General features: G+C 37.9%; 1 protein-coding gene across 13 annotated transcripts in view; it reads left to right on the top strand.

Moving 5' to 3' along the window:
* Sphkap (SPHK1 interactor, AKAP domain containing) overlaps positions 1-12,963 on the top strand; it is a 152,803-nt gene that overhangs the window by 107,288 nt on the left and 32,552 nt on the right. For all 13 annotated transcript variants that reach the window (XM_021727119.3, XM_040267964.2, XM_021727118.3 and 10 more), the window contains 3 exons: positions 4,150-4,209; positions 5,907-6,041; positions 12,273-12,528. In XM_021727119.3, the coding sequence (XP_021582794.2) occupies positions 4,150-4,209; positions 5,907-6,041; positions 12,273-12,528 (451 nt within the window). The remainder of the gene's footprint in view (positions 1-4,149; positions 4,210-5,906; positions 6,042-12,272; positions 12,529-12,963) is intronic.

Here is a 12,963-nt window from a genome sequence, read left to right as displayed (position 1 = left end):
AGTAAGACATGACACTCACCCCGGTTCCTTTATGATTCCTGTTACCAAAAACTTCCATTACAACCTCCTGCAATAACCCATCAAGCAGAGAGCAGACTCAGGGATTGTAACTGACAGGTCTCTCTCAATTCTTGTTGCTCAGGAAGCATATCATAAAATTGTTCTTTTCGTTATTTCATTAATCCTTCTTTCATTCACCTTTTAAAAGTCTGCTGAATTATCGCCTAGTCCTCACTGTGGAAGAGGAAAGGCATTCTGCTCAACACCTTTGTTCTCCCTTTTCCGGGAGCTAGGCCGCATGTCTTGCTCTGGATTTCCCTGCTTCTTTCCCTTCTTCCTCCCCTCCTGCTTAATCTAGATCCTCTTACCAGGTCACTGTTCACAGGTGCTAATGGTGGCAAAATCATCCATTCAGTGTCCATGCAGTATCAACTCATGGTTTTCAAATTGTCCCCTCTGACTTCAAATCTCACCTCAAAACCTGCCTTCTCTGGAATAGCATTTGTGATTAACCCAGCTCTCTGGATGTCTTCCTCCAATATATGCAACCTGTCACCCTGCCACACTGCCTAAGGGTCTTCATTTTAGGAATATGTCCTGCTTCTAGACAAATCATAACCCTAAGAGCAAGAACAATCCCTTGAATTGATTATTTTCTGAGCACCCTGCACAAACACCATACACCTGCAGGAGGCAGAACACAGTTTCCTCATCAAAACCTCCTAAACCAGGCCCACCATTCCCAGCTCTTCTAGAACGAGGCTTGTCTTATCCTCTCCACTTGTAGCACAGCATGAGCAGATGCCTAAACCTCAGTGAAACAGCCCAAGGTCATAGAGTGGAAACTTGTCAAGAGCAATGCAATCATGTGGACCATCTCACCAAGAAGTGGATTTAGTGTAAAACTGTCAAAGTTCAAATTTGAGGATGCCTTTGGCCTCTCCCAAGACCCTGGAATGGGGCCAAACACTGTATTCACATGGTTCTTTACGCAAATTTTTTCAAAAGTCATGTTTTAGGCACAATTATCTCTTTTCATCCAGACTCCTATCATATCTTATTGTCCCTCATTGGATTGACCTTGGGCATTGGTGGGATCTGGCTTCAGGGAAATTCATTGGGGTTGTGTTGACCTGAGGTATATTTATGTGGCTTAGAGTCACTCTCATATACACTTAAGTGATTTCTAGCCTTCTGCATGTGGGAAAGGTTTTCAGGAATATTCCTACCCCAGAGTGGCAACTCAACCAGACATTGCAACAGAAATGCTGTCAGGTCAGAGATCAAGTCATGTGGATATGCCCTACAGTTCCCAACATCAGAACTCTATAGGAGTGGAAAGAAAACCACTCCCTACCTTGTATGTTTGCAACAGTAGCTAGTCTATGTAAAATTCTTCCAGCCATTAGACATGCAAAATTTAATACATGACTGGTTTCTCATTGACACTTACTCAACCCAAATTTCTCTACTAGAAAACAATTTATTTGGTATTGCAGCAATGAAAATTGTAAGTGCACCATGCATTTGTTCTTCTTCCATGGAAATAACACAAAAGAAAATTAATCTAAATACTTAACATTTGTAGAGCACAAAACTATAACTATATTGCAAACAGTAAGTGTGCCTGTAAGAACTCATATAAGACAGGCACATTGGCACATGCCTCTAATCCCAGTGACTCAGGAGGAATATAAAATTCCAGGCCAGCCTCACCAACTTAGTGAAACCCTGCCTCAAACAATTAAAGGTGGGCGGGGTGGGGTAGGGGTCGAGGCTGGGGGAGGCTGGGGGCGTAGCTCAATGATGAAGCACCCCAGGGTTCAATCCCAGTACTTAAAAAAAAAAGTAACTTGTACGTGAAAGAAATTATAATTCCACACTAAATTTGATATTAAGCCGAAAATGTTTAAGATTGTCAATCAAAAATTTTGTAGCTGAAAAAAGCTCAATCAGCCATACTGGAGAAAGACTGAATTATCCTTCTATTCATCCTAGATACAATTATATTATAAAACTGTCTCCATATGAAGAGATGAACAAAGAGAATGCAGCCTAAAATCTCAGGGGAAAGCATTGAGCAGTTAATTAGTTAAAATATCATTTTTTTCTGAAAATTTCAGTGTTGTTAGTATTAGCCTTTCCAAATTTGAATTCATTTTTAGATATAATTAGAATTTTATTACCTCTTTTCTAAAAGAAGTTTTTTTTCAAAATTGTACATATATCAGACCTTAAAAAAAATCTGCATCTTCTTCTACTACAAAGAGATAGAAAGACACACACTCTAGGTAAAACCAGGTTTTGTCTGCATTTGGTTATGTTTCTATCTTGGCAAAGCTAAAATTGTGAAGGATTTCCTTTAGATGTAGGCAGAATCTCATTTTTAGCCAAGAAGGACTCAATAGAGAATTAATCCTTGGAATAGGGAAGACAATATTGGAGGGCAGATGAAGCACTATTACAGATGCTTGTGATTGATGTCTGGTCTCTGCTTCACCCTCTCCCACCATGATGCAGGATAAAAAGGGTTGTAGGATGCCCAGGAGCAAGGTAATGGGCTTTCTTTAAGGTGAATGGCAAATTGTCTATCAATTCAGAAACTGCAGCCCTGGCTACATGTTATTAAAAGTCCCTGAGCACTAATGGATATTGACCCAGCTTTCCAAAAGCAAAGTTGCAATTATTGTATGAATTTTCTCAAGCTGCCTTAGATCATGAACTACTTCTGAGCTCCATCTATTATTTATGCTTCCATTTGTGCTGTCTGCAAAGGGACTCATGCCCATTTCCTTCCTATTTTCCATCCTATTGTCCCAGAGCAGAACCTCTGAACAAGCATGTAGGCAGCATTCCAAGCCCCTCTCCCTCCCCAGTGCTCATTAAGTTACCTCAATCCCTAGGACACTGTGTCCCAGGGATGCAGGATCTTGTGAGCCTATGACACTGAAGGAAATCTCCAGTGTTTGGGAGTTCTGCAGCAGTGATCTTTATACTTTAGCAACGTGTTTTAGTTCTAAGTGACTTTTCCAAAAGCTTTCAATTATGTTTTTATGTTAATCTCAAAAATAGATGCACTCTAATAAAACCATGACACCAAACAACCAATTGCAGATATTAGTAGGCATCTAATAAATTCAAATAGTGAATTAAATGTCTTGATGACTAATTATCTCAGTTGTGTATGGGAAAATTAACTGGTTAACAATAAAATATATTTATATATATTATATGGTGATTTTTGGCAAAATATAAAACCTCATTCACATTATTTTATTTAACATGAGTCTTCCAAGTTCTTATTTCTAACACTGCCCTTTCTCAAGGCATCTCTTTCAGTCAGATTCTTTGGTTTCCTGAGAGTGTGTTGTACTTTCTCACCTCCAGCATTACTCCTGCTTTCTAACCTACTAAGGACACCTGCCCCATCCCTTGCCCAACAAAAAAGCCTTTTATCTTTCAAGAACATAGTTCATTTCCTTGCTCAAGTTTTCTTCTCTTCAACACCATCTGAATATTCATAGTAGTTTTCTATTTATGAAATGATTTTGGAATTTAAATCATAGGAATTATTTTATCAGTTGAAATTATTTAATATTGTACCTACTGTTTTTAAGCTAACTTATTCACTCTTTGATCTAAGATGACCAGAAATAAGAAGCAACTAATTCCAGATTAAATCAGTTAAAATGAACTAAAATACTAAAGCAAAAAGAGGTCTACTTATCACAATTGTATTGAAAGTGGATGGAGGAAAGAAACAAGAAGAGAACATAGGGAAATTGAGAGACGGGTTCATCAGAGTTGTGGACAAGGGCTTGAAGCATTATAAGTCCTTTTATCTGTTGCATGAGATTCAAAAACAGAGCTGAAGATTGTGTTAGGACTCTTCAGGACTCTAATGCAAGCAGGCATTTTGACTGTGTTTGGGCCATGAAAGGAAGAGGGCATCTGCTGAGACCACTGGGCAGTTCTCAGCAGTGCACCACAGACCTGTGTAGGAACCCAAAGGTGAAGTGATTGTTTCTATGCTAACCTATATAAAATGTGTGCACTTGCAAAACAGCTTCCCAAACTGATTCCTGCTTTCTTCCAAAAAGCCTGTTAGGTTTTTCATTTAACTGACTGTTTTTTTCCTCTTTTTCCCAGGTCTGCTTTGTGAACCTGGATGTCAACAAGGATGCAAGCAGCACAGAGCACCTGCAGCAGGTAACACCGGGAAGCTGAACTCTCCAGGAGCTCACTGTAAGAGCTGCCCAATCTGACCCCATGCTTACGTGATGATGTTCATTTAAAGAGACCACAGTGAGAAGGCCTCACCCAGCCTGCATCCCCGACTCTCCTGGCTTCTTTCCCAGGACTTTGCCCTTCTTAACATTTGTGAAACTTGCTTTTCTGTGTCAGAACTGTTTTTAGCGTGCTCTTCCTCTGGCCCACCAGTGCCTCAATGTATCTGCTCTCTCCTTCCTTCACTCCCAACACCCAGTCTGAGGCAACTTTTTTATGTTTTTTGTAAAACCTGAATGATACCAGCCAATCCGTCCTCTGACTCTTAGGTTGCTCCTTCCTGCTGCTTCCATCGGACCCTAACCTTGACTTCCGTGTTTTACACCCATCTGGGGCTTGAACCTTATGGACCTTGTAGTAGCTTATGTTCTCAAGCATGTCCAAGGTTGTGAGAACCTTGACGTGAATCCCTGACAGAACGTAAGCACTTGGAGTTCTCCTCTGTTCTTTGGAAACAGTCTGCAGGACAATGGGAAGAATTAAGTGGTGTGATAACCATGCCCAAAGCTGACAGTCTGCCCTTGCCATTTGGTGTAACACTGTTCAGAGTATACCATCTGCAGCTTGATTATCACAGAACGGTAGAAGGATTATTTAGTTACTCAGTATCGGGTACCTAAGTACTCCATACTCAATACTGACAATCACTTGGTTACTCTTATCATATTTTCTCCTGATAATGTTGCACCAAAGCAATATAAACCTAGTTGTTCACACAGATATTTTTTACAAATCTTTACTACCCTCTAACTATCATCATCTGTGTATTTCTGGAAGAATTTTCAAGAGCAAGTGTACATACAATGTTATTTGATGGAATTATGGTGTTGAGTTCATTGAAAAGAGAACAGGGAGGATGAAAGCAAGCAGGCATGTCCAGACCCTGTGAGTGATTTGAGACAATCTCCTGGCATGATGTGGAGCAGGCACATTGGCACTGATTTGTGCCAGCAACTAACTCTGGGTTGCTTCTGTATAAAATGAAAGCAATAATGGTACCTAGTATACACAGGACTGTCATGAGGATTAAATACAAAACAATGTAAGATTTGGACAGTCCTTAGTACAGTGCTTAGTACACAAAGAAAAATCAATGTTAGTCATTATCTTTACCATTATTATTGTTAAACACGAAATCATTGGTGAACAATTCTTTGTTTGAAAGCTTAAGAAGGGAATTTTTCTACACTATTATTTATGTCTATTGTGTGGTATTAATTACTAAATGATCACTTTGGAAAATTTAGAGTAAAGAGTTTCTAAAACTTAAATTTTCTATTACAGTCTTAATTCTTTTTTTAATATTTATGGTTTTTAGTCTTAGGTGGACACAGTATCTTTATTTTATTTTTATGTGGTGTTGAGGATCAAATCCAGTGCCCCGCGCATGCCAGGCGAGTGCGCTACCGCTTGAGCCACATCCCCAGCCCCATATTCCAGTCTTAATTCTTATGTTTTTATTTTACATAATTTCTTCCAGTAATAGCTTTAATAGATTGAGCAATTTGAACTATGAGCAGTTACATAAATAAATCATTTTGCACATAAAATAGTTTGGGAGTTATCATTATGGAAGTGAAAAGAAATAATCTAAACTAATAAAGATTCTTGTTCTACAGAAACTGGTCAATGTTTCTCCAGATCTTCCAAAACTTATCAGCACCATGAACGTCCAACAACCAAAAGAAAATGAAATTGTCCTCCTGAGTGGGTTAGCATCTGGTAATCTCCAAGCAGATTTTGAAGTTTCACAGGTATGAAAGCTAAGTTCTTGATAAGACATTCACTTTGTACTATGTTATCCAAAGTCAGCTCAGCAAAGATTGATATGAACCCAAAATAGATGCCTCACATAAGCTCCTATACCATAAAAATCAACATAGTATCTGTATTTGATAATAGTCTTTATTTGTATTTCTTCAAAATATTGTCACTTGAAAACTGACAAAACTTATCTTGCATTAATTCTTAATTTCTAATATCTTCTCAAAAATCAATGATTCTCAGTTGTTCTTGAACTAGAGTAGACACATTGGGCAATGACTTTCTTGGTTTCTGAAATCTAGTAGATAACCAAAAACAGAATTTTCTTTTCTTTTAGGAACATTACCAAACTTCCAACTCATAACATGTGATTTTGAGATCCTATAACATCATCTTTCTCGGTTCTCTTTACTTCTTAGAAATACCAAACTAGTCAAAGCTAGTAAATAAAGACCTGCAGTCCCAAGTTTTCTTGGACCCAAGAATAAAATCCCCAGACAAAAGAAATATTATTAAAAATAAAACAGGAAATAAAATACTATTATTATGACTCAGTGCATTCATGTCCACTAATATTTTATAAATCATCATCAAAACACTTACTTGAGGAAATATGGGTAAAGCTGTTCAATTTGCAATAAAAATACACACAAGGTCTCCTATAGTGATACATAACATAGCTCCAGATTAAAATAATGAGCATTTACTTCCTACCATATTGTTCTTCCTTAGATTTTAGTTTTGCCCTCAATTTTGAAATCTTTTTTTTCTTCAATCTTTAAAAATCTTCAAAACATAGGAAGCCCAGCATTATTATAGCTCATCTCCAGATAACTCATGAAGATTTCTCCCCAGCCCAATACAATTTTCTAATTGAAATTCTCATCTAATAGCATTTTCCCTGAGCAGAGAGTCTAGGTTTATGAGAGAGGAAAAAAAATAGAAAATGACTCTATATTATGAAAAACTATGGTGATCACAAATAAGGTTCAAACCTGAGTTTCACAAGTGTTAGAGCGGAAAGTCTGTATCACCTCTACTGCTATGCCCTGGTAATGCGTTTCTCCCTTCATCCCCCACCCCATTTAAAAGATTTTTGCTTTACCGGGTGTAGAGCTCATTAATATAACACATGAAACTCCAGGTAAAGGAGCCCATATAGAAGACTGGCTCTCCTGGAAGCCAAAGCATTTGCTCTTTTATAATAAATAAGAGCAGAAAGTCCTTGGCCTGTTCATATATCTGCACCTTGGTATAATAGTTTTCTTTAATAAAGCAGGGATTTCATTATCCATAACTGAATCTTGCTAATCAGAATACTGTTATAACTGAATAGACATCATTTTGGATTTGAAGCCAAACAATGTGGATCTTTCTGAGGTTGGTCTGTCCATCTATAATAGTGAAATGGTAAAAATTTCTACTTTGCGGGATTCATTTGAGGGATGACATGAAATAAGTAAAAAACACATTATTTAAAACAAACTTTAGTTTCTGTGACAAAGAAAAGTAGGTAGACTTAAATCGTAAGAAACCCGGCATTTTACAAAAATATACAATTGAAACTATTTTCCAAAGAAAAAGAAAATCCAATTCCAGAGAAAATGGTTTATCTCCAAATTTCAAGCTTTACAATAATGATTTTCTAAGTAATATGAAATGTCAATTAATAAGCAAGAAGGTTTTATTGACAGGTGTTTATATATCTTTGATTTTGTAGCTACTAACAGGCATGTATGGTATAGATTTTACAGGAATCTTAAGTCATTTTTTAATTTATAAACAAATTGCAAATTATGTCTTTAAAACATAACAGAGAATAAAAACTTTGTTTCTAACTTCTTTATAACATCAACATTTCTTATTTTCTAGTTTTTTTTTTTTTTTTTTTACCAAAGTGCCTTTTCTTTATGGAACATTTTTTCTAAATTTTGTTAAATGCAGGTATTATTTGAAAACCTCAATTTCAAAGACTTACAAAAACTCTATGAAAATTGATACTGACATTAATTGGACCTGACCTTGAGTTGAACTTGCTAGACTGATTATCCTCAGGATTCTTAATTAAACATGATAGAAAATTAGCTTAAGCACAAAGAGAATGTACTGTCTCACATAGCTAAGCAAATTCAGGGGACAGATTAGATGTGGGGATTGAGCAATGCCATCAAGACATGGATTTTCTCTTTTAGTCTCTTTTCTACTTTCTCTCCATTGGTCTGATTATCCCACAAGTTCCTCCCACAAGGAGACAATAGCCCTTCAGGTTCAAGGTGAATTAAAAAAAAAAAAAAGTCCCTTCCAACTGGCTCCCAGCAGGTCTTTTTGAGTCCTAAGAGCTCTTAAGTGCACCTGCCCATTTTTGAGCCAATCGCTGTGACCTGAGCAGTGCATGGTTCAGATTGGCCAGGCCTGAGTCACATGATCACCCTTGGAGTTGAAGATGAATAAACTCTATGTGAATTGTTTGGACAGTGAATGAGGCAGAATATGGTGCCCCACAGAGTATGAGAACCAGAGGACAAATGATGCTGGATTAGAAAAGCATCAAATACCTTCTCTGAGATCAGAAAGTTGAGTGGTCAAGAACTCATTAAAGATCGCTCATAAAATCATGTGGCTCATGCCTATAATTGCAACCACCCGGGAGGCTGAGTCAGGAAGATCACTTGAGCCCAAGAATTTTAGAGACCAGCATGGGCAAGAAAGACTACATCTCAAAGAACAGACGACCAAACATGTTTGGAATCTGGCACACTTTTTCTAAGAGCTATCAAGAATTGCTGGTAAGCTACCTCCCTCTTAAATATGCCACATCTCTGTATTACAGGGATCCCGGTCACTTCCTAGGTATGGCTTCACCTTTCTGCAATCTCCCAAAGCTACTACATCAGTTTTAGGTACCACAACCTGTATGTTCCAATAGGTCAGCGGTGTGGGGGCAGCAGAACCCCACTCTAGCCAACCATAGCACGGATTTCCTTGTTGAGGGATAGATTGGGTTTGGTTGTTTTGCACATTGAACTTTGTGACCGATTAAGATGGAGACAGCTGCAGAGGCAACCCAAGGTGTGTTATTCTGGGATGTCTGAATCGGTTGACCTAAGGTCTTGGCTAAGAATCCCATTAACCTCTGAGGAAGGTAATAAACAAGTCACCTTGAATCTTTGACCCAGGAAATTAAAATATCAAAGGAGATTTTTTTTTTTTTTTGGTGACAAGCCTGAAACTTGCAAAAGGCCAGGCTTATTCCATTTCTCTTAACTTCAATTTTCTAGTCCAAAAAGTTGAGATTAAAAAATAATAATAAACATTCTCAAAGGCTTGTAACAATAATGATTTGACAAAAAAAAAAAAAACAAACAAACAACATGAACGTACCTTGAAAGAATACAAAGGACTATTCAAAAATTTTTCTTTCATATTCAAAAAAAATAAAGAAAGAAGAGCATGGTAGGAAAAAAGCACCAAAATCAAAATTAAGTGTTAAGATGGAGTCCTAACACCAAGAGAAACCATCCAGTCACTAATTGGTGAGGCTTTGGGGGCAAAAAGGCAGAATAATATTGCAAGGATGATGTGGAGAATTGTCATACATTCTTGAGAAGTTTTGTTTTCCGTGAGAAGTTTTCTCTTTATGTCTTTGTCTTTTCACCTCAACAAACTACCCCATTGCTTTTTTTCTTATTCATATTTTTATCCATGACTAAGACACTGGCAGGATATTATGCCCTGTCCCCCGGGGAAATTGTTTGATTCATATTTGCATCTCATGATGTACTTCACATATAATATGCATTCAGAAAATGTCTGGTATGTTCCACTTTAGTGTATTATGTCTAAATTCAGTGGAAGGAAAACTAATGAAGAGAGTTACCATTAATCTATAGAGTAGCTCCTTGTCATTCAGGGGATCATAGCCACTTTGTGAATTCAATAAAGCTATAAAGCAATGCATTGCAAATGCTAATAATATATGTAGAGATCCCCAACAGATTCCTTGAAAATGCAGCTTATAATATAGTGGGTCCTGGGTGAGTTCTAAGATGATACATTTCTAAGGAGCTTCCAAGAGAAGGACCATGTATGAGTCCATAGTCCACACTTTTAAAAGCCAGATTGTGGACCACTTTCACTGAAAAATGGCTCCAATCACATATGTACAGTGATGAAGTTTTAACCAGCTTTGAATGGCTGTGACCAATACACCTGACAAGAACAACTTAAAGAAGGAAGAGTTTAGTTGGTTTACAATTTTAGGGGTTCTGTGCATGGTCAGCTGATTCCATAGCTCTGGGCCCAAGGTGAAACAGAATATCATGGTGAAAGGTTCTGGTGGGAAAAAAAAATAGCTCAAGACATGGAAACCAGGAATCATAGGGACCTCCACTCACCAAGGATAAGTGTACATTCTAGAGGCGCATCTCTACAGTGATCTGCCACAATTACCACCCAGTGATTTCGTATCAGTGGCTTATTTCACTGATTAGGTTATACCTCTCAGAACCTGATCATCTCACCTCTGAAAATTCTTTTATTGTCTCACATAAGCTTTTGTGGGACACCTCGTATCTCAACCATAACAGATGAATTCTATTTCCTACCATATAAAGATTCCAGAACCCCTTGGAGAATGATTGAACTTTCCATTTTATAGTAATCTTTTCTAGAATAACTCTAGGTATAATGGTCAACTGAAAGTTGATAAATAATGTAACAAAAAAAGTAAGCGACTTTACGAAATACAGTACAAATGTCTGTGTGGACGTAGCCCTCTGTCACATTCACTTCTCATAAACACACACATTCAGACTTGGGGACTCCAGAATGGCAAGTCATTAGTAGTAGAACCAAGAAACTTCAACCTCAGATAAACATATGATTGAATAATTCTTTCTTCTAAATTGAGCATTGAAACGTAAAAATATTTTCCTCAAACATTTCAAATTCTACTTCAGAAAAAAAATCTATTTAGTGATCCCCTGAACACGAATTCTTATTTTCATTCAGAGAATTTTCACTTAAAATTTTTTCTTATGAAAATAAAAACCCATGCAGACATAATTCATTCTCATGATTTACTAATAATCTGTCCAGGAGCAATTGAAACTTTTAATTGCTATTTAACAAAAATAATATGTGTAGATAAAATGTGTCCTGGAAAACAGGCATATGGTCTGAAGCCCTAGAACTGAACAGAATTAAACAGGTCTAACTGAGACACTGTGGGATAATTTGGGCCTTTTGATCATTGTTTTCCCTATACACCAGTTCCCAGAAGCTTTCTTTAAATTTCATGTACTCCTTCTTCAGATGAGCAGTACAAATGAAAAGATCTAACTCTAGTTGATAAAACATTGACTATGCATCCAAAATTCTGGCAGAACCTTCACTGAACATCATCAGGGCAGAGAAAGACATTGGCCTGCAGAGCTAGAACTCAATTTAATCAAAAGAAGCGAACCAGCCAGCGTGCACACAGCTTTTCCCAGGCTTCTTCCTGACTCCAGACCTTGGCTTCCTTTCCATAGAGCATTTAATCTGGGAACATTATCATGGTAAATTCTTTCTCTGCCCCTTTGAAATGCACATCATTTCCAGATTTAAGACCCAGAAATGTCTTTGTGTAGGAAGTAGGGGCCATCTCTTTGCAAAGCCCTCATCAAAGATGTTAGTGCCCCATCTCTCAGTCTCTATAGGACAGTTAGAACAAAACTCCTCTATGCAACCTGCACCCAGTCATGAAACCAACTCTTGTCACAAATACTCAGGAAAGCTTACTTTTACATTTACTTTGAGTCAAGCTCATTAGCAAAGGCCTTAGGCCTCCCCGTTCCCCCCAGATCTCAAGTTTGTAGCCTTGTGTTTCAGTGCCACTGAGTTCTGAATTCTCTCCCTTATTTAATAGCCTTGAATAAAATATCTCTTGCCTGTTGAACTTTTCATGATTCAATTTTTGCTTTCACCAGGGAAAACCAAAATATGTGATACAGCTGGTCCAATATCCCCTAAGTTAAGCTTTCTCCTTGGGTGCCTTGTGTTCCCAAATACCACTTGAATTTTTTCTCAAGCAGCTCATCAACATAAGCCAGAAGATATTTGAAATATTTTTAAGATTTCCCACTCTTTTTATCAGGGGAGGTTGGTGCACAGTGGAAGGTCAGAAGCAATAGTGTTCTATTTCCCTTTCAAACAGTGTCTTCTTTTCTCTCTGCTTGTAGTGCCCTTGGCTGCCAGATATCTGCCTGGTCCAGTGTGCAAGAGGGAACAGACCCAACAGTACCAACTGCATCATCTTTGAAATCAACAAATTCTTGATTGGTCTGGAACTGGTGCAGGAGCGGCAGCACCACCTGGAAACAAATATCTTGAAACTGGAGGATGACACAAACTGCTCCTTGTCCTCAATCGAGGAAGACTTTCTCACTGCCTCTGAGCACTTGGAGGAGGAAAGCGAGGTGGAAGAATATAAGAACGGTGAGCACTTTTCAATAAGAAAAATGCACATCCCGAAATTAGTCACCATACAAAAATGTCTGCGTGAGATTTCAGAAAAGTTTCAGTTTGGCTGACACGACACAATCTTCACTTGCTAGGTTGTGAGAAGGAAGAAAGATAACACTGGTGAAGATGCTGGTTAATGTACTTTGCAGACTTAGCAGTTGGATGGTTGCAGACTTCCAAAAGATGCCTTAGGGATGCTAAAGGAAATCTGTGTGGCTTAAGAGGAAATTTTCCTACCTGGCAGAGATGGAAGCTATTCCTGGGAGGACAGTTAGTTTCCCTAAGACTTCCATAAAAGGCAAATATTAGTTGGAGTCAAGTTGGACTGGCCTGAATTTGAATCCCAGAACTGTCACTTTAAGGCTGTGAGTCCTAGGATCATCAATCTAATCTTTTTGAGTCCCAGTT

The sequence above is a fragment of the Ictidomys tridecemlineatus genome, chromosome 7 (assembly GCF_052094955.1).
Source record: "Ictidomys tridecemlineatus isolate mIctTri1 chromosome 7, mIctTri1.hap1, whole genome shotgun sequence".
NCBI lineage: Eukaryota > Metazoa > Chordata > Mammalia > Rodentia > Sciuridae > Ictidomys > Ictidomys tridecemlineatus.
This window is presented reverse-complemented; position numbering and strand designations above follow the sequence as displayed.